General features: G+C 36.7%; 1 protein-coding gene across 1 annotated transcript in view; it reads right to left on the bottom strand.

The window, feature by feature from the left end:
• Positions 1–25,623, bottom strand: part of LOC137652747 (persulfide dioxygenase ETHE1, mitochondrial) — a 74,868-nt gene that overhangs the window by 28,860 nt on the left and 20,385 nt on the right. Inside the window, exons 3-6 of the mRNA XM_068386153.1 lie at positions 5,598–5,742; positions 5,145–5,230; positions 4,393–4,492; positions 2,707–2,889 (exon numbers count right to left, since the gene is read on the bottom strand). Coding sequence (XP_068242254.1) covers positions 2,707–2,889; positions 4,393–4,492; positions 5,145–5,230; positions 5,598–5,742 — 514 coding nt within the window. The remainder of the gene's footprint in view (positions 1–2,706; positions 2,890–4,392; positions 4,493–5,144; positions 5,231–5,597; positions 5,743–25,623) is intronic.

Here is a 25,623-nt window from a genome sequence, read left to right as displayed (position 1 = left end):
CCTCCCCATCTGTCACTTATTCCTCAACTTCCCACTCTTCTCCATTTGCTCTTGAAATATACTTTGGACCTCCAAATTGTCCTACTTCATGTCTACTTTATAATCTAGAGGAAAATTTTATGACCCCATCTGTTACATAGTACTGTACCAAGTGCATCTCAAAACCTTCCCTAAAACAACTACATGCATGTTTTCCAGAGTAATTATATCTATGAGCCTCCCTTGGGCGTCATATTGCTTCTCTCTTGAAGATGGTCAAATTTAAACATTTACCCTAAAGCTACAAATTTCCCATTTTCATTCCTTATACTAGCCCTACCCCTCTAATTCAGTTTTGAGATATATGGCAGTGAATGGCTATACATTACTTGTGTGTGGGGGTAAGCCGTATCTACTTTTTCTATTATTTTTCTCACCAATAGCCCTAAATGAACACAAGCATTGTACGTTGTACCCCACTGCAGATTATTATTATTACAAATTACTAGTTGGAAAAGCCAGATGCTATAAGCCCAAGGACTCCAACAGTGAAAAATAGCCCGGTGTGGAAAGGAAACAAAGAAATAAAAAAAAAACTGAGAGAAGAATAAACAATCAAAATAAAATATTTCAAGAATAGTAACATGAAATTAGATCCTTGACATATAAACTATAAAAACTTCAAAAAACAATAAGGAGAGAAATAGATAGAACAGCATGCCCGAGTGTATCCCCTAAAGCAAGTGAACTCTAATCTAAGACAGTGAAAGGCCATGGAGCAGAGGCTATGGAGCTACCCAAGCCTAGAGAACAATGTTTTGATTTTGGAGTCTCCTTCTCCTAGAAGAGCTGCTTATCATAGCTAGTCTCTTCTACCCTTACCAAGAGGAGAGTAGCCACTGAACAATTACAGTAGTTAATCCCTTGAGTAAAGAAGAATTGTTTGTGATTCTGAATGTAGGCTCGGCTCCTAGCTCATCTCTTATTTTACCTAGTGGAACTAATGTGGATGCGAGGAGCTCAACTGCTGAAATGACTCCCTTGTCTAGCACAGATAAAAAAGTGTGGTAAACTAGAGGGAAGGCTTAATGATTCCCATTTGGAAGATTCTACAGAGCATAATCCTAAAGGCAAGGATTATACAGAGGAAGAGACTAAACTGGATGAGATAACTCCATTTCAATTTATGAGAAAACTTATTGCAGGTAAGTTCTGATAATACTTATTCTCTTGTCATTGATTGCTGCTGCTTCAAAGACGATCTATATTCAGAAATTTTCTATTTTTTCACAAATGGAATTACAGTAATAAATTGTTGTCATAGGTGGTAAACAAGCATACTAATTCTACTTTATGTCTATAGTTAAGATCTTATCTCCCTCAAAAAGCATTCATTTATTAATAGAAAAAGATACATTGTCTAACATTCTTATTGTTCTGAACAGGTCAATTCTCTTTAATCCATTAATAAAATAGGAAGTCCTTGAATACAAGATTTTCAAGTTGGAAGACTAAATAAGTTTATTGACAACAGAATACGAAGGGCCATGTTTTCTGCTTGGAATATTCTAAAGTAGTGGTTATTTCAATTCTTATACAAGAAAAGTGTGAGAGCCACCTGGATCTTAATGATTTTCAGATGATTACCCTATTTAGATAGAACTATACTGGATGGGTCTCTAAAGGCTTCAGAGAAGTTTGTAAACTTAATTTGACGTAGAAAACAACTGTACACTTCTATGGTTGGGGTAGTTCCCAAAGCAAAAAAACACTCTTTTACTTATCTCTCCTATATTAAATCAATATAGCATTAATGTTGTGGAAGCTCAGGTGGCCTCCAAAAGTCAAAGAGATGCTCTAAGGTCTATATCACAAAGGCCTTTTTATTCTTCCTACCATTCTGTCTACTTATTTGCAAAAGTCTGTTTCTGTGCCTATAAAGGAGTTTTTATTAACACAAAAATGATCCTTTACAAAAGATCCTGGTACGGGAAGGTTGTCCCTCTTCCATCAGGTTTGGGGAAAGACTATCCTTGGCATTTTCAAAATTAGATGTAGGCTACCAATTGTACTTGATACCCTGTAATGTACCAAATTGTGTTAACAAGTACCAAAAAACGTAACTATGTAGGCCTAATCCTGGGTGCTCAATCCTCTTGAACCAAGCAGGCTAGTCCGTAGCGTGTGATGGCATTTCTCACAAGATTGGAGCGTTGCTCCAGTCCTGCAGGACAAACCGTACGGTCAGTCCTCTGCGTGTATGGTCGGCTTAAGAGTTAAGCTTGAATCATTGGGCTGATGAATTTCTCCTTTTAATTATAATAATAAAGCTGCTGAACCTGAATCTTCTCCAAAAGACACAGTCAGAATTATCCAATTGTCCAAGTACTGTACAATAGAACTCTTATGACTAGGAACCTCACCCATTTCAAGAGGATAGCCTTCATCCTGGTGAATAATTAGTTATCCTGAGACCAAAATACAGACATTTGAATTGGTAAGCCTGTGATACTGAATATCCATAAACCAAAGGAGTTCTAATGTAAACCCGTATACCTTAAAGGTTAAAGCAACAAACTTTCATGATACAGCAATGTACTGTATGTGATTCTCCAAGATAAAAAAAATTAAGGAGCTTTCTTTTCAGAAGTAGGGGACAGCATTAAGTAATTGCAAATTCAGCTTGCTAAGAATATATTTTGAAAGATTTTATGTTATTATACTTACCTTTGTAATCATGAGCTGGATACAATGTGTAATCATCAGGCAGACTTAATATCTGGCCATGCACCGAGTCATAGAGAGTATCTGCAGATCCTTCCTGAAAATCTGTTCTCCCACATCCTCGGATCAAAAGTGCATCTCCCGTGAAGGCAGTCTTCTGGTCATGACAGACATAGGTAACACACCCTGATAAAATAATGAAGAAACAGATTTAGCTTCTGTAGGCCTATATCTGGACAATGAAAAATCTACACTACTGTGCTCATATCTAGAAAGTGACAACTTTTGATATTACAGTAATGATATCAAAAGTCCTACTACTTTATAACAAATTAAAACAAATATGAACAAAGTTTATTAAAACATTATCATGATATATAAAGAATAAAACCACTGTTTACTAATCTATCTTAATTTCCTGAAAAAATGTGTATCATAATTCCCATGTAAACAATCCTTGCCATTATTAATCTCTCCCTTTTCTTGCAATAAAGTTTTTGCATGAAAACAAAGTAATAAATGAAAGCCCTTAACTAGATTAGGCAGGAATGGAAAAACTTAATTGCGGAGCGTAAATACATGATACGATCAATTTGTTTAGGAAAGTGGAAACCAATGGAGGATAACCCTGAATGAAGCAACCCATACTATCTCTTAAAAAATGAATGCTGATGGGAATCAAGAATAATTAGAATATAAGGATTATCACCAGTTTCATTTCTATCAAATTGAGTTTGATGAGAAATAGGATTGTTCTTAAACTATAGTAGAAAACTTAAATGATCTGACAGCCAAGCTGAAACAGACCAAACAGAATGGATACAAAATAAAAGACAGAAGGCAAAGCAGTTAAGAGCCAAATGGACATTGCAGTAAATTTATATTATAAAGTTTATTTTTAACTAAGTCCTGTGTAATCAGGTTAAACAGTGAAGTGTGTTTAATTTTGTTAAACCGTTGAGTAACCTTGGTGAGCCCTAAGAAGTGGGAGTGAAAGCTCAGTACTGTATATGCAAGTGTAATTCCTATTTATTTTCTACAATCATCATAAATCAATTTCTAGTGAAACAAGTGATTGTATAATTTTTATGATGTATCATTTTGTCTCAGTCTAAGGCTTAGTTCAGATTTAATATTGAGTGATTTATTTTTGGTGTTAATTTTTTTTAATTTGTTATCTTTAATAGAATATTTATTTATTTTTGTAAAGTAGTCTATTATATCGATCATCAATACTTTTCTCAGTACTTTGCTCGTATCCCCTGACTAAGAACCAAGGTAAGAGGTTGATTTAAGAATAGTTCCTGTTAAAAGTAAACTAATCACCCAGTTTTGTTTTGAGTGTAAAGTAAAGAGACCTTTTTAATATTCAGTGTTCATACTGAATATGTTTTTGTCTGGGAGTTGCGCATTATTCTCAGAGCTCGGAGGCATTTCGATGTTGTATCAGATTTCGTAATAAAAAGCGAGTGAGTTTGGGAGCTCAGAAAATAACGTAATTCACTATTCATAATAATATGGAAGTATAGTATTACCATATTCAGAAGAAACTTAAAACCTGTTAATACTCAGAACTACCGTACAGTGTACCATACTTGCAATGCAAACCTTAGACAAAAACCCTTCTCTATGAAAAAAAAGAAAATACCGTACATTAATTTCTACTACAAATTAAAGATGAAAACCAACCATTAGTGTGCCCTGGAGTAGCTCTTACTTCAAGTTTCTGTTCTCCAAAAGTGATTTCCTCTCCAGGTTCAACATGAACATCAGCTTTGCCCTGGGATGCCTGTACAGTACCACAAAAGAATATGTTTTGGTTTTTATTGAAGTAAAATGAATGACTCCTTAAATACAATACAGTACTTCCTCCCTTGTACAGTAAACACTTTCTGACATAATAATTATGCAAACATATATTTGGAAATTCAAATATTTAGTGATTTCTGCCATAAACAAAAAACACAAAAATCAATCCTATGGGGAAAGTATTCCACTATCCAATACAGAAAGCAGCTTTAAAAGGCTTCAACTTTACTCCATAAAATCCTAGTGTTTTTATCAGTTATACATTGATGCATAGGTTGTTTGAAACAAAAACCTTTTCCTGCTGTCTATAATTTAAGACTTTACATTGGGTGAACAATTTTTTTAAATCTACATGTTAAGATTTCAGCATTATTCTCGAATTAGGAACTGCATTCATCACTTGTCACTCAAATAGCTCCAATATGTCATTATTTACAAAACACAAAGAAAGAAATTTATCAATACTGTTTATAATAGAGAAAATAAAACTTACTATCCCAACAATGAGATTCTTACAAGTTTTCTTTGTAAGAGATTGCTAAAATATGCAGCTGGAATGATGCAATTTACAAAATCCCCTGTACACATGCATGCAGTTAAGTGTACAGTACACTAAGGTGCAAAAAACCTACCTTTGAAAGGACAGACTCGCAGCCCGGCACAAGCTTCTTTAAGAGTCCAGTTCCAGTGATGTGGTCAGCATGGACATGTGTATTCACTGTAAAGCGTAATGAAAGAATATTAACACTATCCTCAAGTACATCTAAAGGGCAAAGCTTTCAAGGCAGGGCAGATTCCCTTACTGCCAACACATTTAATTACTATCCAGAACCCAATGAAATCTTACAGGTCGAGACATTTCAATGTAAAAAAAATATAGGTTAATTTGTCAATCAGCAATCTGACATACTTTTTTTAAAATTGGCAAAAATCGGTAAATCAATCAATGGAGACAAAAATTTTTAAGTCAATAATACAACAGCCTTAAAATCAGATAAGAAGCATTCTTACAGTTAATCATAAAAGTTGAATCCATCAAAAAAGATTCCCAGTTTTTAAGTTAAAGGTGGTAATAAAAAACTTACTGACGTATTTAAGAGTCAATCCCATTTCCTCGATGAGTTTGGCATCTCGCTCTGCTAGTTCAATGACAGGATCAATCAGCACGGCTTCCTTACTTTCCTCATCAGCCAGAAGGTAGGTGTAAGTGCAAGACTCCCGGTCAAAAAGCTGAGGAGACAAAATAGGGGGTTACTTTACAAAAACCCTGAGAGAAATGAGTCCCTGACAATTTCCCCAATAAGAGTTATTACAAAAGGGTTTCTAAAGTGTACTACAATCTGGAATAAAATTAGCTTGATAAAACTACTAGTTACTGCAAAGTATACCTCATTAAAAGGCTTCAGTAATACCTAAAGCTATTTCCCATAATTATAGGTACACAGATTATGATGATTTTCATATCAATAACAGACTCATTGTTGATGTTTCAATGAATAACTCAATATAGAGGCAATACACAATTGGTGTGTTTTAGTTGGGTTAATGGCCAAATAATTCAAGGGGTTCTTGTCAAAGAAATTGAGGAGTACCTGCTACGGAAATCTTGAAATGACATACATCCCATGTGCATCTACAAGAAATCTTAACCAAGCTTTTTCTTGGCTCACTGTATGAAGAAAAAGGAACACTAGATCTCATAAACATCTTTATACTTTACAGTAAGTAATGTCTGCAAATACTGTACAGGTTTGAAGATACATTTAATTTTGAAAGACTTTACACGTTCTAGGTTTCTAGTTTGAACATTAGTTGGTAAAACATCTAAATATATAAGTTGAAACTATCATCTGTTCCCTAGTTTGCAGTTTGGCTTACTGTCATTTGCAAGAGCCTTGGTGTTTGTGATGCTCTTCATACAATCTAAGTGATACAGTGATTTAAATATTCTGGCTATGAAGCCTATGAGGTTTCTAGACAGTGCTGAATCAGGAGTTAAAGAAATTTTTCTTTTCAAACTCAGGCAGTTGGGAGTTAGAGGATCGTTTTTTTATCATTATAGAATACTTAGCATATAGATTGCCAAGAGTTGTTATTGATGGGCACTTTAGTGACTGAATGAATGTAATCTCTGGTGTTCTGCAGTGAAGAGCTCTTAGTCATTTGCTTTTTAAATTACCTACATGTGTGGTTTAGCCTTGAAAACAAGCTTGTCGCTTATGCAGATTATGTTAATCTCTTTTCATGGACACCACTCAGAAGTCCTGAGTGTATACATTAGGCTGCTCAATCTTTTGACATTGGTATAGCTTAAATGTAAAGATTAAATAGATACATAGCACATACTGAGGGGGTTCAAGTTACCCATTACAAAGCCCAATTATTAGTAGGTCTATTTAATTTAATAATCCCCACCCAGATCTTCTCATTGACAATGTTCCTTGAAACTATGCCCATTTATTTCAAATCATAGGTTCAGTACTTGATTGTAAACTAACTTCTGAAGAAAATATTCCATCTATTTTCCCTATGTTTCAAAAACACAAAAAGGGAGTAAATCCTCCAAGATCTTTGGATTTATTTGTTGCAAAAATATATTTTTACATTTCTATTCTGCTAAATTTCTAATACAGTTCTTTCTGGTCTTCAGCAGCAGACTCATTTTCAACTGAAAAATGAATTTTTAAATCTAAAATTAATTTTCAAACACTTACCTGTATAACTTAATTCAGCCGATCGGCTCCAAACATATATAACTAATTAGGCGACTAATCATCTTACCCTCATTGATTGTGAGCAACTGACAACAGGTCCAAAAAGTCTCATTATGATTAATTTAATTAAATTAAGGAAATCTCGGTAAAGAATGAAACTAAAGCACAATACCAGTAGACTTTTTGGAACGAACGGTCGTCAAAATCTTTAGCCCTTGTCGGCTTTAACTGTTTAACAGATAGCCGCTGTCAATTAGAAAATTGACAGTTGATCACGTAGTCCTCATTCCCTTCCCCAAAAAATGGTGGGGGGGGTCTCCAACAACCGGTTACTGAGCCATTCTTTTAAGAATATGTTGTCATAAACATGCTTATGTATAATGTGGGGAGGCGGGAAGGGTCTTCCATTAAGTTTTACAGGCTAGTGTTCGAAAATTAATTTTAAATCTAAAAAAATTTGTCTTGCACTTGCCCTGTATAACTTGATTCAGCCGATTACCAGCATTTATCCTAGATGGAAGGCATAAGTATAAATATTAACAGATGATATAATTAAGTAATCTTTAAAGAATACAAACAGGAATAGGACCTCAGAGTAGTTACCTTGACTGATATAGGACATTTCCAAGTGTTGCAGTGAATTGGATCACCATGAGTCAAGTTCAGTCACGGCTGGGTCAGTCTTAATGCCTAGTCGACTAACTACCCTATCCTAAACTAAGCTCCTAACCCTGTACCAGCAACTTGCATATGTCGGTTAAGTCCGTTAGTCTAGTCATATGTCTCTGAAGTAAGATAGGTGTAGGCCCCCGATGGGCTGTCACTACCTTACTTCCTCTCATGCATTTATACCACCTGTCTACGCAAGGTTTTCATTCGCATGGAGTGAGCCTTTATTCATATCCCATCTCATTCATGCCTTTCATTCTTCCTTACATCCACTAACATTTAGGGTAGAAGGCCAAGTAGATTTTAACCAACAATTTCTACAGCTGCAACAATTGGACAGAGATATTGTATGTTGTTATACACCAACTCAACGTCCTTGAGGTAGTGGGAAGCAAAAACTGTATTCCCTTTCCATAAAGCAGCATTCAGGACTGACTTCAATGAAGAGTTCTTCCAAAAGGAAAGGGATGTGGAATAACTGCTCAGACTGTAGGTACCTCTTCCCTTCTTGGACGCACTGTCTGATAAAGATTGGGGAGAGGCCTTTACTATGAGTCTCCTGATAAAGAAAGAAACAGCATTTTTCGTCATGGCCTTCGACTGTTGTTTAGGGGAGACGAAGAGAGCCCGGAGTCTGTGAGGGATAGATAATAGAGCAAGGTTTTCACTGGGCAGTAGTCTCTCCTCCTCCAGATGCCCAACTGTTTCACTTAAAGAAGAAACTCTCTGGGAAGAAGGTTGGACTCTGATTCCATCTTGGCTCTGAATTTTGGAAGGACCATGTCCATTCCTCTTGTGCCTACAGAAGCAGAGATGGCTTGTATCTCTCCCAGTCTCTTGGCTGTAGCTACAGTAATCAAGAAAAGTGTCTTGGTAATCAAGTATTGCAGAGATGCTAACCCAAGAGGTTCAAACGGAGCCCCTGCGAGAAGTCCCACTAAGGAGGACTAATGAAAAACTTGGGAACCTCAATCTCAAAAGATCTGATCAAGTCAGAGCGAATAGGGTCCTCAAAAAAATCACCAAAAAAACAGCCTAAACACAGAGGCTAGTGCCGACTTATAAGCTTTAACGGCTGACACAAAGCTCTCTCTCCTTCCGTAGATAAAGGAGGAAATCCGCAATCTTTGGAACTGTAGGCCTAGACGAAGTGTGGTTCCTCTTACACCAACCTCTATAAACTACCCACTTACGCAGGTAGTTTAAATTGGTAGTGTGTCTTCGTGCCTTGGTGAGCTGTTAAGCCACTGCTGAAGACACACCCCTCGTTCTAGCAATATGCTTGACAGTCTCCAGGTGGTTGGAATGTCAATGGAAAGTTCTAGGAGTCTTGCAAACCATACCTTCTGAGGCCAGAACGGGGCTACCAGGGTCACTGTGCACCTCTGCGATGACAAATTTTTGTAAGATCTGGTCCATCATCCTTAATGGTGGAAAGGTGCAAGTCTGTAGGTCCCTCCAGTCTTGAAGCATATGTTGACCCCTGCAAACTGAGGATCTTTCTGAGGGCTGAAATATGCCCGAACACAGAAATTTAAAGCAGTTGCAAACAGGTTTATGTTTGCTGGCCAAAGGTGTACAAGGCGATACACTACTTCCTGGCAAAGGGTCCATTCGGAACCTATCACCTGGTCCCCCTGCCGAGAGTGTCCGCAATGACATTCTTCTTCCCTGGAATGAATTGGGGTCGGAGAATAACGTTGTGATCCTCTGCCCACTGTAGGATCTCCTGAGTAAGAAGGTTGAGAGGTTGAGACTTTGTTCCTCCTTCCTTCTTCAAATAGGAGATCGCGGTGGAGTTGCCTGCATACACCGCGACTACTTCAGATGAACACTGAGGATTAAAGTGGAGAAGAGCCCCCCTGATTGCCTTGAGTTCTCTCCAGTTTATGGACCTGGAGCTCTGGGAAGGAGTCCATAAACCAGCAATGCAAAAAATTTCAAGAGCTATGTCATCCATCTTGGTCGTCCTGAAGAAATCTAAATTTTTCCGCTGCTGCCCAAAGTCTCCTGGAGAATTCTGCATCTCCATTGTTGGATGAGGAACCTGTAGAAGGAGATCTGTGGTCATGCCGGGTCCCCGGCTGAGAACGTTGCAAAGATCTGGGGCTTCTGGTAGGTGAAAGATGTCTAGTCCTGGAAGGGAATGGCTTCAGGAGTGACGTCTCCCAGTACTACTGGATAAAAAACAACGAGAATGTTTGGAGAACCTTCAGGATATCGCAGGAGAGGTTGAAGGAGATCTATGGTAGGATCTAACAGATGAACGGAGAGGTCTCTTGTACTCCCAATGAGTCCTGGAATAAGGAGAAAGGTGGTCTGGGGAATGATGGGACCAACTACGGTTGCTTCTCCATGAAGACTGACTAGCTTCTGGATCTTCGGTCAAAGGAAACACCAGATACCCTCAAGGACCTGAGGGATGAGAGTCCGGGTGTTTGGCTTCAAGAGTGATGAGACAGTTCTTTGTGACTGGGTTTTAATGTGGATCTACCCTTGGGAGACATGCTTGAGGTGGACTGTAGAGAGGTAGGCCTCCTACTGGCAGATGAACTCCTAGAAGAATATTTCCTGCGACTGGAACTCGGAGAAGACTTCCCTGGGTTTGAAGGTTCATGGTCCTGCGAAGGCGCAGGGGAGCTCCCTCGTTGACATAAGGAGAACAAAATCTTGACCTCCCTGGATCTGAAGATAAAGGAGCCTGCGAAAGTGTAGGGCTGCTCCCTCGCTGACGATAGGGAGAACGAAGTAACAATGGGGTTTCTTCATCCAAGTTGCTCATACACCCATCAGGGGTGATGGCGAACTAGACCTGCGACCTCCCCTGGCATACCAAGGGTGGGTACAGAGCTAGAAGGCAATACAGGAACATTTAATATATTAAAGCAATTCACTAAAGAGGAAAGGTCCTCACTCACCTTTGAGAACTTTGCCTCCCAAATGGCTTGCACTTTTTTAAAACAATTTATAATAGCGTAAGACCTATCGATGGTAACCATTGTGGCAGGAGAAACGGACATGGCAACATCTACCGAGGAGCTAAAACTACTTAACCCGGTAAATATATGATACTTTAATTTCTGGCCAAATACATGAATCATACATTTTTCCTACTAACTATCTTGTGTTTTATACATTTCTGATCATGATTATTGGGGCAACTCACCCGTTCATGAGGTTTTGGACCCCCTTATATAAAGACAATTATGGAGGACCCCAGTGGGAAACCAGCGTAGCAGGAAATTTTTCCCGTAACTGAAATCAATGTTAAGTTTGACAAAATATTAGGAATATACATATATACAATGTTACGCAACGTTACCAACTTTACGATGCCAATGCTAACGTTAGCACTGCTATGATAATATTAACGTGTATTCTAAAGCATTTTTCCATGTACCCTTTACACAAAATATAAAAAGGTACAAAAGGGTACAGAACCTAACAAACCCACCTAACCTAACCTAGAAGTTCCCAGGTCACAACCCCTAGCCGGGGGCAAGCCCACAGACACCCTTCCCAGATCACAAACTTGTACTGGCAAGAGGTAATGTTGAACTGCGTACTCTAAAAACATTAAAATTAAAGAAATTAATGACTTACTTTTATGACCCAATGTAATGATCTGTTTTTCCCCCATCCGAAATAATGCTTACCTCCACCAAGCAAAGGGGGAATCTTGGCCCAGAGGGAGGAATATTATCCTGGGACAAAGTTCCCCCAGGGGATATATATCCTGGGTCATATTTTCCCTAGGGGGAAAAACAGACCATTACGCCAGAAGGTCGAGTCTCAGAGTCAGATGGCCATACTCATAGTGCACTTTCACCATCAAAGGGTAACCGGAGGACTGACCCAAGCGGAGGATTGACCCATAATCTCTGGTAAAACTGCCCCAGAGTGGTTTGGAGGACTGACCAACAATGTGTATTTATACTATAGTGAATTTATCATTAAAGTTATTTGATTAAATATAATAACATATGGATTCCATATAACATTAACACTTATATGTTGTAATAAAAACTTTTTTTAACAGTCATTGGTAAATTTTATATAAGGAATCTATACTTAAATCAAATCAATCCGGCTAACGGGTGTAACCTGGGAAGGGGGTCTGGGGGTTTGCCCTTGGCTAGGGGTTGTGACCTGGGAAGGGGGTCCAGGGGCTTGGCCCCGGCTAGGGGTTGTGACCTGGGAAGGGGGTCCGGGGGCTTGGCCCCACCTACGGGGTTGAGACCTGGGAAGGGGGTCCGGGGGCTTGCCCCAGCTAGGGGTTGTGACCTGGGAAGGGGTTCGGGGGATTGCCCCCGCCTAGGGGTTGTGACCTAGGAACTACTAGGTTAGGTTAGGTGGGTTTGTTAGGTTATGTACCCATTTGCAAATCTCAAGTGTTAAATAACCATGTTTGGCCAGTTTTCAGCCATTTACATGAACCATATATTTTTTCAACTGGTTATCTTGGGCTTATTTTCCATTTCTGGCCATTATCATTGCTGTAAATAACTCGTTTATGATATTTCCCACCCAAAAAAAAAACCCAGTTTCCCACTAGGGTTACCCATAATTGTCTTTATATAAAGGGGTCCAAAATCTCATGAACGGGTGGTTTGCCCCAATAATACCAAAGAATTAGCTCTAGAAAAGAAAATAAACATTGTGGGTCAGCGCTCCAAACAACTCTGGGTCAGTTTTACCAAAGATTGTGGGTCAATCCTTCGCCCGGGTCAGTCCTCCGGTATTCCATCAAAAGATCCAAAACCACTTGAAGGCGACAAATCCAAGGTGTACTCGTTAACAAAAACCAAAAGGAATTCTAAACAAATTAAATTATATCACAATGTTGTAGCGACAGCATACACACGGTTCTGTGACAACATATGATTAATGAATGGCGAGTCAGTAAGTTGGGACTTGGGGAGGGAAAGAGGACCACGTGACCAACTGTCAATTTTATAATTGACAAGCGGTTACCTGTCAAACAGTTAAAGCCGACAAGGGCTAAAGATTTTGACGACGGTTCGTTCTTAAAAAATCTACAGGTATTATGCTTTAGTCTCATTCTTTACCGAGATTTTTTAATTTAATTAACTCGATCATAATAAGACTTTTTGGACCTGTTGTCGGTTGGTCACAATCAATGAGGGTGAGATAATTAGTCAATTACTTATATCTGTTTAGAGCCGACACAGATGTGATCGGATGAATTAAGTTATACAGGATAAGTGCGAGACAAATGTAAAGGTTTATTATGTACTGTACCTTATTATTCTTGATGTGAATATCAATCTTTGGAATGTATGAGACGTCTTAGACTTCACAATTCTAACCATCCTTTTCATTTAGATCTTCCAAGACTATTCATTAAGAGGTATCACGTTAATTCTAAGGCTTAAATTCTCTGTATCAAAACGCAATTCTATAGAGTATTCCTAAATTTTCATTGCGGTTTCGACCAAATTGTAGACCGATCTCAGTCAAATTAGCTGAAATTTGTTTTTGTTGACGAGACTGACAAAAATTCGTTTTATAGTTTATCCTCTGCTTATTTATTTTAGGTTGCGATAAAATTGTCTTATTTAACCTATATTGTTTAATATCTTTGTTATACTTCGTTTCTTTCTCAAACTCTCTAGACTGAGTTTGCTTTACCAAATAGGGTTTTAGGCTATCTTCTTATAACAACAACAACAACAATAATAATAATAATAATAATAATAATAATAATAATAATAATAATAATAATAATAATAATAATATCCGATATGAATTCATTTCGGGTTGATAGGATCGTCGAAATGTTTCCCTTGTATAACCAAAACATTTGAGATTTGTTCAATATTATTCCTTTTTACAGAAATTAGCCCGACTCCATTACAACGACTAATGATCAGGTCGTGAGTAACATCTGTATCCAGCATTCAGTAAATACTGGACAAATACTTTCCTTGTATATAAGATTTCGATCATCCAGGAGCGTAGTAACTTCCACAATAAAAACAATGATAATGTCAGACGAACAGATTAGTTATATGCCAGAAAACATAAGGGGAATTTCAAGATTAATCCATGAACTGTTTGAAAGCTTGATCGTAAAATCATGAAATCTACTTACATGGGATTAAATGAAGTCTGTTTCCGTGACATTAAACACGGCCACTTTTCAACAGTAGGCTTATAACTACCATGTGTGTTTTAGGTAGATTCATTGATTAAATAATAATACAATTTTCAATATATAAAATACATATACTTCCCATGCTGTTCTTTGCAGCCTTACATTTACATGGATATCATATTAAAATTTTCCCAAACTTCACTTCCTTTATAACTTACCATGGAAATATATCGGTCTCACACATACATACACAAACATACACACACACACACACACACACACACACACACACACATATATATATATATATATATATATATATATATATATATATATATACTGTATATATACATATATATAATATTCTTATGAAGCTGGTCTAGTATAGGAGTAAATATTTTACTCATGTATTTTATTTGTGTATTTAAGAGATGTATAGCCAGCTTGTAAGGTGGGTTCCACTCATGTAGGTTTAAGTAAATGTATGTAAATTGCATAAGACTTTTGTCATTCATTTAATTATATTTTCATTCAATTCACTATATGTAAATCTACGTTATTTCTAAGAATTAACTTTTTATTTTATGTATTTTGTTACGAAGTCTTATGTAATCTCCTTTAGGTATGCTGTATGACACACGCGAGGTATGAATAAGAGGGGTTATGTCATCTTTATCTTTCCACGTGGTTAGAAAGTGCATGAAAATTCTCGAATTAGTTTTACTCTATTTTATTGTCACAAGAGGTAGGTGAGCGGAGTTAGCTGAGAGAGAATTGCCTTGCAAGCAAGGTTATTACCCTTCTTCAATTTACTGCGCTAGCAACTTTACGCCGCTAGACCATGGCTCCCAGACCACGAGAATGATCTATTAGAAAATTCTAGAAGTATTAAGTCAATATATATAGTCCCTAGGAATGCATAAGCAGAAGAGATCCAGCTTATCCCTTTGAGAGAGCCAAACTTCGCCTGCCCTCTCTCTTCTCAAGTGTGTATCCTCTCAAATGTGAATAAGTTTTTTTTACACAACGTATATCGCTGTTCAAACGTTGGTGAAATTTATTGGATGTTAATTCAAGTGTAGCGTTTTAGTGTAATTACTTTTTTACACAATTTTTGATATCTGGCCCTTTGAAATTTAGGTTAAACAGTGAAGTACATTAAAAATGTTGCTTAACTGTGCTAAACTTTGTTGTGAACCAAAAGAGTTAAGTGTAACAGTTACATTTATGTAAATTTCATGATTGTTTAATCATTAGTGTGTTAAAGTGTTAGCTCTTTTCATTAATTATCAAAATTAAATATTCTTATAAAATCAAATTCGAGTGAAACAAGTGATTGTATAATTTTCACAAAGTAACATTTTCTTGTTTTAGTCTAAAGGTTTTGTTCAGATTTAATATTTTGAGTTATTTAATTTTGGTGATAATTCTTCTATATCATTATTACCTTTTAAAGAATATACTTATTTCTATAAAGTGTGTATTATTTCGATCACCAATATTTTCTATCAGTCCAAAGTAAAAGGTTGGTTTTGAATAGTTCACATAAATAATCACCAAGTCTTTGCTTTGAGTGTAACGTAAGAGACCTTTGGATATTCAGTGTTTTTATATATTGCCGCCTGGGAGTTGTGTATATTCTCAGAGTTCGGGTATAATTCAAGTATAACTGATTTATTTATAAATAAGCAGGTGAGTTTGGAGCTCAGGAGTTTGTGCAATTCACCAGCAGTAATAACATATATACTGAATACATACATATATATATATATATATATATATATATATATATATATATATATATATATATATATATATATATATATATGTGTGTGTGTGTGTGTGTGTGTGTGTGTGTGTGTGTGTGTATCATAGCCACGAAAAGATTTGATTGATGTTAGTAATTTTATCTTATTGGTGATATCTTCAGACTCCCCAATAAGACGGAAGTACGAAATCCAACCAGGTCTTTAATTTTTCTTTTGTGCCTATGATACTATTTTATACTCGTCACGTCTCAGCTGGGCGATTTAATCACACACACACACACACACACACACACACACACACACACACACATATATATATATATATATATATATATATATATATATATATATATATATATATATATATATATATATATATATATAAACATTAGATATTGTAAAAGAACTGCAATTGATACAAACTGAATTCATAGCAATACTAGGTAAGTTTGAGGCTACTCATGTTTGTCTAAAGAATAATGGGGGGGAATTATAATACTTAATTACAAACATGCTACATGTTAAAACTGAATCAACGACTAAGCTGAAATTAAACACCAAATTTAAGAAGTGTTATCTAATACTTAGTCCAACATTACCAAGACAAAGAAAATGACTAAGCACAGAGCTAAGGCCACGTGGTTTTCCTTTGCCTGGCAACCCATTAAAAACAACGCCGTTTCTATGACGACACGAGTCACGTGAATAAAGAAATGCCATGGTCACGTGCCTTTGCTTAATGGACCGTAGTCCTGACAGTGCGGGGAGGCACATGAAATAATCCCCTACAAATATTGCCAACATTAGCGTGATCACAACGAAAAAAAGGAACTAGGCCACCGCATAGAAACACAGTCTTTCTTATTGAGCGTGTGAAACGTGCAGGGTGTAACGTCTCGTCAAATATAGTCTTACTTTATTGCCCCTTAAAAGAAAAAAAAAATCTTTCCATCTTTGAAAATAAGCTACAAAGCCCAGCGCTTCAGCCTTGAGACCATTCACTAACAAGCGCAAATGGGGGAAAAGCTAAAATCTACAATATACAGTTTGAAATGATGGATTGTACAGCAGGATGGAAGGAAACGGGAATGGAGAGATATGGTAAGGTTGATAAATGAAGTCAGCTAAGAGCCAAAAGGATGCTGCAAAGGCCTTGAAGTGCTGCAGTGGACCGTTTGCGGTTATGAGATGATACTACCTAAATAACCACCAGATTTTTTTTTTCTGCATTGTTTGTAAACAAACATTAGTCATTGGGAGACAGTAGAAACTTCTGCACTCTGACTGGGAAGACAAAATTAGAACGAAACAGTTCATCCTTTTAATGTTGAATAGAGATGAATCTCCTTTGAAGAACTCTTCCTAATTATATTCCAAGAAAGCACACGAGTCCCCAAAGGAGTTTTAAGCACTTCAAAAAACCTTTGGATAAGGAGATTTTCATCTTTTTCAGTTATATTATCCCGATTCTCGGTTATTCGTTTGAGTGTTCATGAAAACTCGCCGCTATCTTATTCTGTGGACATCGACAACTCTCGTTGGATAAGTTCATCCATTTCATTTCATTCTTCCGTCCAACTTAGAAATTTCATCGCTGCTTCGGTTTTTTAATAGGCATAACATTTCCTCTTCTAAATTGGAAGTGTATTGATCGATTCACGATTAGCCTGTCTTGTTTTCTTTTAAGCCTTGAGTAACCGAGACAATTGAACTTTACACTTGACAAGAACAATGTAATAATAATAATAATAATAATAATAATAATAATAATAATAATAATAATAATAATAAAAGATTTCTCACTTCAGCTAAAGGTTGCTGGAGTCGTCAAAAACACGTCGATTTATATTGGCATTAAAAAAAAAAAGTAAATCCGGATCTAAAATTCGGATCCGAATAATCTTCAAAGTGTAATGGGGTCGTCCATGACCTAATATCTATCTGTGGTGAAAACTTCGTCAAAATCCGTCGAGTAATTTTGACGTAATCCTGACCACAGACAAATAAATAAAGAGACTCGATCGCACAACCTCCTTGGCGGAGGTAATACTGGCTTCAACTCACATAACACTTTTACTATCACGTTTTGTTCAACTATACAAGCACATGAGTATTTGGGATCGCCTTTACGACAAAACCCGAATGAACTTTGGGGAGAGATGAAAGTGGCCTCGTTCACACCATTTAAACGCCGTTAATTAACAATGGCTTTCTGTTCTGAGCAGCTAACCGTGAATAACGCCTATCATTATTGAGCGTCGCAGAGAGGATTTTTTCATGGAGTATATTCATATGTGTCGTAACTCCCAGCATATTTAACAGAGATGACTAAAATAGATCGCGGTTCATAAACAGACGCGAGGGGATGGACATGTCAAAGTCCTTTATCCTGCAGTGGACTAGCCACGACTGATGATGATGATTATACACACACACACACACATATATATATATAAATAAAATAACCCACAATGTATGAAAAATAGAAGTTTATTTAGCTTTCGAAGGGACCATCTCCCTTCCTCTTCAGAATACAAATGGTTACAAATTTTTTAAAAAGAGTTACAAAAAGGTTCTTAAGAGATAAAAAGCCCGTTACAAGACTGTAACGGGCTTTTTATCTCTTAAGAACCTTTTTGTAACTCTTTTTAAAAAATTTGTAACCATTTGTATTCTGAAGAGGAAGGGAGATGGTCCCTTCGAAAGCTAAATAAACTTCTATTTTTCATACATTGTGGGTTATTTTATTTATCATAAATACACGGAAAATTGTGTATTTTAATGTATATATATATATATATATATATATATATATATATATATATATATATATATATATATTCAAATAAGCCATATATTATATATAGATTTTTCTTCGTGGCCAGGTGGCTTAGTCACTGTCTATACAGGCTTGCCGACCAGGGTTCGATTCCCAGCCGGAGCCAAGCTCTTGTCTTTGTGTGATTTCGCCTGGGGCTCTGATCCCGAGGTCGTTAAGAGAATCCAGACATTAATGTATCAAAAATATATATGGCTTATTTGAATATGAAAAACACGTAAAAATGTGCAAAATTTATCATATATATATATATATATATATATATATATATATATATATATATATATATATATTCAAATATGCCATATATTTTGATACATCAATGTCTGGATTATCTTACCAACCTCGGGATCAGAGCTCCAGGCGAAACCACTCAAAGACAATAGCTTGTGACTGGCCGGGAATCGAACCCTGATCCAGGAAACTTGTAACAACAGTGACATAGCACTTAGCCACGAAGAAAGATAAGTCAATGACAATGCATCTGTACTTATACCTGTCGAATTCTGGATTTTGTACTTAGAATTGAAATCAACCCATCTTCACCATCGTAGCGAATTGAAATGTTTATACTTGGCATATATTAAAATAGTGAGCCATAAATAGTCTTTAGTATCGAATCTACTGTCTCAAGAATAAAAATCAAAATTTGAAATTAATTCTCTATATTCCTTCCCAGGATTCGCATCTATACCTCTGAACCGAAGCGAAACTAGACATCACACTTAAACCATTTGTAGTTATTATTATTATTATTACTATTATTATTATTAATTGTTAATTATTATTATTATTAATTATTACTAATTATTAATTATTAATGATTAAATATTATTATTAATTATCATTATTAATGATTATTATTACTATTATTATTATTATTCTTATTATTATTATTATTATTACTACTACTACTTGCTAAGCTACAACAGGGAATATAGAGCAGCGAGGAAAGGAAATAAGGAAAATTTACAAGAGAAGTTTAAGAGCAATAGCATTAAAAAACATCTTTTATATAAACTATAAAGACTTCAAAATAACAAGAGGAAAAGAAACACGATAGAATCGTGAGCCCAAGTGTACCCTCAAGCAAGGGATCTCTAACCCAAGACAGTGGAAGACAATGATACAGAGGCTATGGCACAACCCAAGACTAGAGAACAATGGTTTGATTTTGGAGTTTCCTTCTTCCTGAAGGCCTGCTTACCATAGCTGGTCTCTCCCTTTTACCCTTACCAAGGGGAAAGTAGCCACTGAACAATTACTTTGCAGTAGTTAATCTTTAGAGAGAAGAATTATTTAGTTATTTCAGTGTTGTGAAGTGTATGGGGAGAGAGGAGAATGTGTAAAGAATAGGCCAGACTATATGTATGGGTCGACAAAGATAAAATGATCAGTAACCAGAGAGAGGGATCCAATGAAGTACTGTCTGGTTAGTCAAAAGGACCCAAAAACTCTCTAGCGGTAGTAACTCAACAGGTGGCTGGTGCCTTGGCCAGCCTACTACCTAGAAACAAACTGCAAACGCTTTGAAACTTAGGCCTACCTCTCCCTTGCAAGCAATATTTCACTTACTGGATATCATGGCCCTCTCTTTCGAATGCTTCTAAGATTTCGTCTATCCTCAATTTCTTGGTTTTTCCCTTTCCTTCTTTTACAGAACTCAAGATTTGTACACAATTTTCATCATTCTTAATTTCTAGGACCAAAAAAAAAAATCTCAACGTATCTTGAAATTTCTTATTTCATTTCTTATATCAAATATGCTGTCTCCAAACAGAATAATTTCAACAGCTTTCTAGTTTTCCCTCTCCATTGCATTTATCATCCACATTCCACGTCGATAGAGCAGAGTTGGTCTACCACTTCAAATCTTTTGTTTGCACACCGATTGTTAACTGGTTTCACCTCTTCTGTAGATCCTCTTCTCGCTAATGGTATCTTCATCCCTCATATTTACATTTATTTCCTATTACTGTATCCTTAAGGATTATGAGTATATATATTTCCAGTGCCCCTTTTAAATTTCACCGTTACATTTTCATGGCTGCCAACTTCCCTCACAACATTCCTCTTGCTCACATTATTTTACAACTGTCTCTTCTTTAATACAATTTCAAGTTTAACAGCAGTTTCTCTCCATATTCCCCAATCAGTACTGTAATGTCAGGAAATATCAACCATTCCACACTAAATTCCAAATCCCTTGCCTTAACAAACAACTTTACAATTAAATGCAATGTCCTTTTTGCTGACTCATTACATAACCCTATCCATAAAGATATCAAGCCATAAAGACATAACACAATATAGACAGACAATGTTGCTTCTAAACAGTCTCCTGTCTACATATCCTTACAAATTTAATTTCCATCAAGAAAATGTTTAATCTTTCTCAACAATGTATCACATAAACCATACATTTTGACCTTTCTTCATATTTCATCTCTTCAATTCTTTCTTTAGTTTTTTTTCCAGGTGCATTCGTCCTACACCCCTTACTATCAATCTCCTCACAACGTTGCTTCAAAAGAAACACTTGATCCACGTCCCTTCTTCCTTGCCTAAACCCACAATGTTCAACAGTTAAAATTATAACTTAAGTATAAAGATTACCGTTATAAACAAAAATAACAATTATCCTCCAAACCAATTCCTCGGAAACATTTCTATTTTCCAGACATCTAAAATCCAAGTCAGCTATTTGATCACAATCTCACCACTGTACCTCCATCGTTTGATTAATCCTATGAAGGCAGGGCTCTCCTACTTACATTGCCTATTTCAATTCATGCGTCATTCATCTCTGCTCCTCACATTAAAATAATTCTAAAAAATATTCTATCAATCTACAACTGCCTTTAATACAGACAGCATCTCTACATTGACATCTCTTATTCCGATATCAATTTTATAATTAACTTACCTCTGCTTTCCTACATCCATAATCAATAAATTCTGACCCTAAAGTTCCTAAAGACTCCCGCCCTACAATCATTTAGAATCCTCCCCTTTCCACCACGCTTTCCCCTCGACGTCAATCTCACTTCCTTCTTATCAAACTCGTATATTCTCTCTACAATTATAGCTGCATTTCCCCCTTTTTTCGTGATAGGTGTAGCCTAATGGTTATGTCCCTTACTAGCATTCTGGGGGTGGGAGTTCAAGCCCCGCTGATGGTTTAAAGGCCGCTCATGAATGGTAGAGGTATGGCATAGTGACATTGGGCTATCAAGCCCGACAATGCCATAGAGACTGACCCTATAAGTATATGATCAGCGTCCATGCCCCCTCTCCACCAAAGCTAGGACAAAGGAAGGCCAGGCAATGGCTGCTAATGACTCAGCAGGTAGACCTATAGGCTCCCCCAAACACCCCGTCCTTAGCTCACAAGGATGTTGAGGTAGCAGTGACCAAAGGAAGTAACGAGTTTAAGAGGGACTCAAACCTCAATCTGGCGATCATCAGGCAAGGACGTTACCAAAAGGCCAACAGAACCTGCTAAAGCTCCATAGTTACCATCAGTGTCAGCAACCTCACCTTTCTGGTGAAGGGATAGGGGGGGGGGGGGTTCAGGGACCCTATAGTCAACTTGAAGTCCTTATCAGCCATTGTTTGGTCCTGATTTGAGTTTTAATATATATATATATATATATATATATATATATATACATACATACATACATACATATATATATATATATGTGTATATATATATATATATATATATATATATATATATATATATATATATATTTATGGTTGATCTTAAGGATGTTGTCCTCTCAACTATGCCACTCATGAGTTATCTTTTGCTTGCAATTTTATCTATTCTATCTTATGATTCATCCAAACATTGATCAGGTATACCTTTAATAAACTTCTTCTCTCCCTTACAATGATCAAATTGCTCTTCCATCCACCTGTATTAATAAAAATCATAGTACAAAAAATTCACTTTTTTTACTTTTCAAAAATACACTTGTGAAATTAATTTTTTGGGAACACAACATGCCCAACAATCAAGACCCCATTCCAAACACATTTTCTCAAGACGCTCATTTTCATTCACCTTCATGTTCACCGTATATAAAAATCAATCCTTTCACTTTCCTCACCCGGCACAACCATACGTTAATCTTCTCCAACCCTGTCAGGTAAAAGCTACAGACTAAAAACACTCGTTCAATCATATTCTTCTACATTCATCATTCAACATCTTTTTCTCTTCCATCACATAAAATCGTATAACACAAATACATGATTTAAACAATAATATAGAGCATGGGACGGTTTATCTATAAGAATAAACACGATAACTGCTGACATAATAAGAAAAGACTCTTCCGCCGTTTTGAGGACGTTTTCTCCTGAAACGGGACCTGCAACTATTCACAAGTGCTCCCAAATCCTTGCTATTACTTTGGCAGACGATGCCTTTTAATACGCAGACATCAGCTTGAGTATAAATGTCTAGGAAGTACCTAATACTTCTTTGGTATTACCTTGGGCAGCAATGTCCAGGTATTACCGCTATCTGCCATTCATGAGTCACCCACATATTACACAGCTCATCGTTGAGAGAGAGAGAGAGAGAGAGAGAGAGAGAGAGAGAGAGAGAGAGAGAGCTTGCCTTGGGGATTACTTTGCCCCCTTTATCCCCTTGTAAATATTCATTCATGTTAAATCAATTGCGGGAGGAAATAATATGACAATTAGATTAAGATAATCCAGCCAATTTGTTCACGTGGACTTTGAATTTCACGGCATATTGCGTGACGATGTGGGTTACCGAAGCACACTCCCGAATCAGTAGCTATATCCGGAAAGAGTTGGTCAGGGGTGGGAAAAAGAGAGAGAGAGAGAGAGAGAGAGAGAGAGAGAGAGAGAGAGAGAGAGAGAAGAGAGAGAGAGAGAGAGAGAGAGAGCTTACTAATTGCAATTACAGCAGCATTTCACCAACACATGCAAAAGAACATCTTGACAAAATTCTGTCAGTCACATTCAGTGCATTTCTAGAACTCATTACGTATAATGACTGGCAGTCCCACTTCACAACTGGCACTCCATTAAATACCTTATATTATGGGTGACAACAAACTGGCATGTGGGACAGTTCACACGACTGGACGAGATGAAGATGGGAGTTTATGGCGACAAAAACAAATCAAGAATAATTTAATATCAACAGGAAATAATTGTGACGTTAATTCATTCTTTGCGTCGCCATTATAATCCGAAAGACAACCACGTGGTCTTTTGTTTACAAGGCGAATGATACATAACCCCGATACAACAACCCTCCTTTCAATTAAAAGACGGTCCAGGTCTAAAAGAGACTCGTCTAGCTCGATCAAAGTTCAATTTCCTGGTAAAAGTCATCAATAGCCGACTGAATCCACCAATGAATACCTTAAAAATAGAGGCGCAAGAGATTAGACAGGAGACGACGCAGTACTACTGTTTGCCAAATAAGGTGACATCTCTGATGCAGAAGGTTATCGCAACACTAGTCGTCGAGAAAAGCAAGACTGGTGTTGGACTTATACAAGCCAAAGGACTCCAGCAGCGGGTATTTTCACCCTGACAGGGCACACGCTGTAACCTTGAGTAAGAATTAGACGTCAGAGCACGGCGACCTTGTTGATGCTGCAGACTGTCCATTCAGAATCTGCTGGCCATTCAAAACATTAAGTCGTGTGTTATCATTACCTGGCAATAATTACACATTGCACATAGTATTACTACTCCTAATAATAACGAGAGAGAGAGAGAGAGAGAGAGAGAGAGAGAGAGAGAGAGAGAGAGAGAGAGAGAGAGAGAGAGAGAGAGAGAAGAGAGAGAATACGGGTTATCCTTGTCGTGGTCTTGTTTTGATGCCATACATTTATTTTGAGAGAGCCATAGACACTGGTCTACCTGTTTTTTGTTTATCGTTCCTTCTTTTTCTTTCCACCACAGCCACGACCAGTAATTGTTGACTAACAGCCAGGTACACAATTTTCTGCTTAGATAAACTGAATTTTAGTTAAGTACCCAGTTAATATTATCATTATTATTATTATTATTATTATCATTAATATTATTATTATCAATATTACTATCATTATTATTATTATTATTATCATTAATATTATTATTATTATTATTATTACTATCATTATTATTATTATTATTATTATTATTATTATTATTATTATCATTACATGCTAAGCTACAACCGTAGTTGGAAAAGCAGGATGCTATAAGCCCAGGGGTTCCACCAGGGAAAATAGCCAAGTAAGGAAATGAAACGTGGAAATAAAATATTATAAGAACAGGAACAACATCAAAATAAATATTTCCTATATAAAATATAAAAACTTTAACAAAACAATAGGAAGAGAAATACGGTAAGATAATATAATAGACCCGAGTGTACCCTCAAGCAAGAGAATTCTAACCCAAGACAGTGGAAGACCATGGTACAGAGGCCTTAACATACAATTGCCAGTTCAGAGCGTTTATACATGACTTCGGCTGCAACACCCTACAGAGAGAGAGAGAGAGAGAGAGAGAGAGAGAGAGAGAGAGAGAGAGAGAGAGAGAGAGAGAGATTCTCACGATCTTCAGCCATATTGGCTATTACATACTAACCCCACCCCTTGGTTACCCCAGGGGCCTCGAAACCCAATATAACCTCCCCCATTTAAGCATTGGAAGCTACCCCCTGGGTCCTCTGCTGGCGAAGGCCGAACACTTGTGAACCACAGTTATAGAAACTAAAATTCTTCTCGGGGATAAACTAAAGTCGTATAATTATTCCCTTATGATAGCATGAGGAAAAGGAATTCTATTTTGATTAATGTTTTTGGACTGTCTGCCGAATGCTTAACTCAATCAAATCCCAAAATCACCATATTTCTATTGTGTTTTCTTTACTAATTCATTATTACAAAGATTTTCGGCAATGTAATTTTGGCTGTGAATGACATATTACTAAAACATATCTAAATCTATGGT

This window comes from Palaemon carinicauda, chromosome 14, assembly GCF_036898095.1.
Source record: "Palaemon carinicauda isolate YSFRI2023 chromosome 14, ASM3689809v2, whole genome shotgun sequence".
In the NCBI taxonomy this organism is placed as follows: Eukaryota; Metazoa; Arthropoda; class Malacostraca; order Decapoda; family Palaemonidae; genus Palaemon; species Palaemon carinicauda.
Note: the sequence above shows the minus strand (reverse complement) of the source record. Positions and strands in the feature narration are given on the sequence as shown.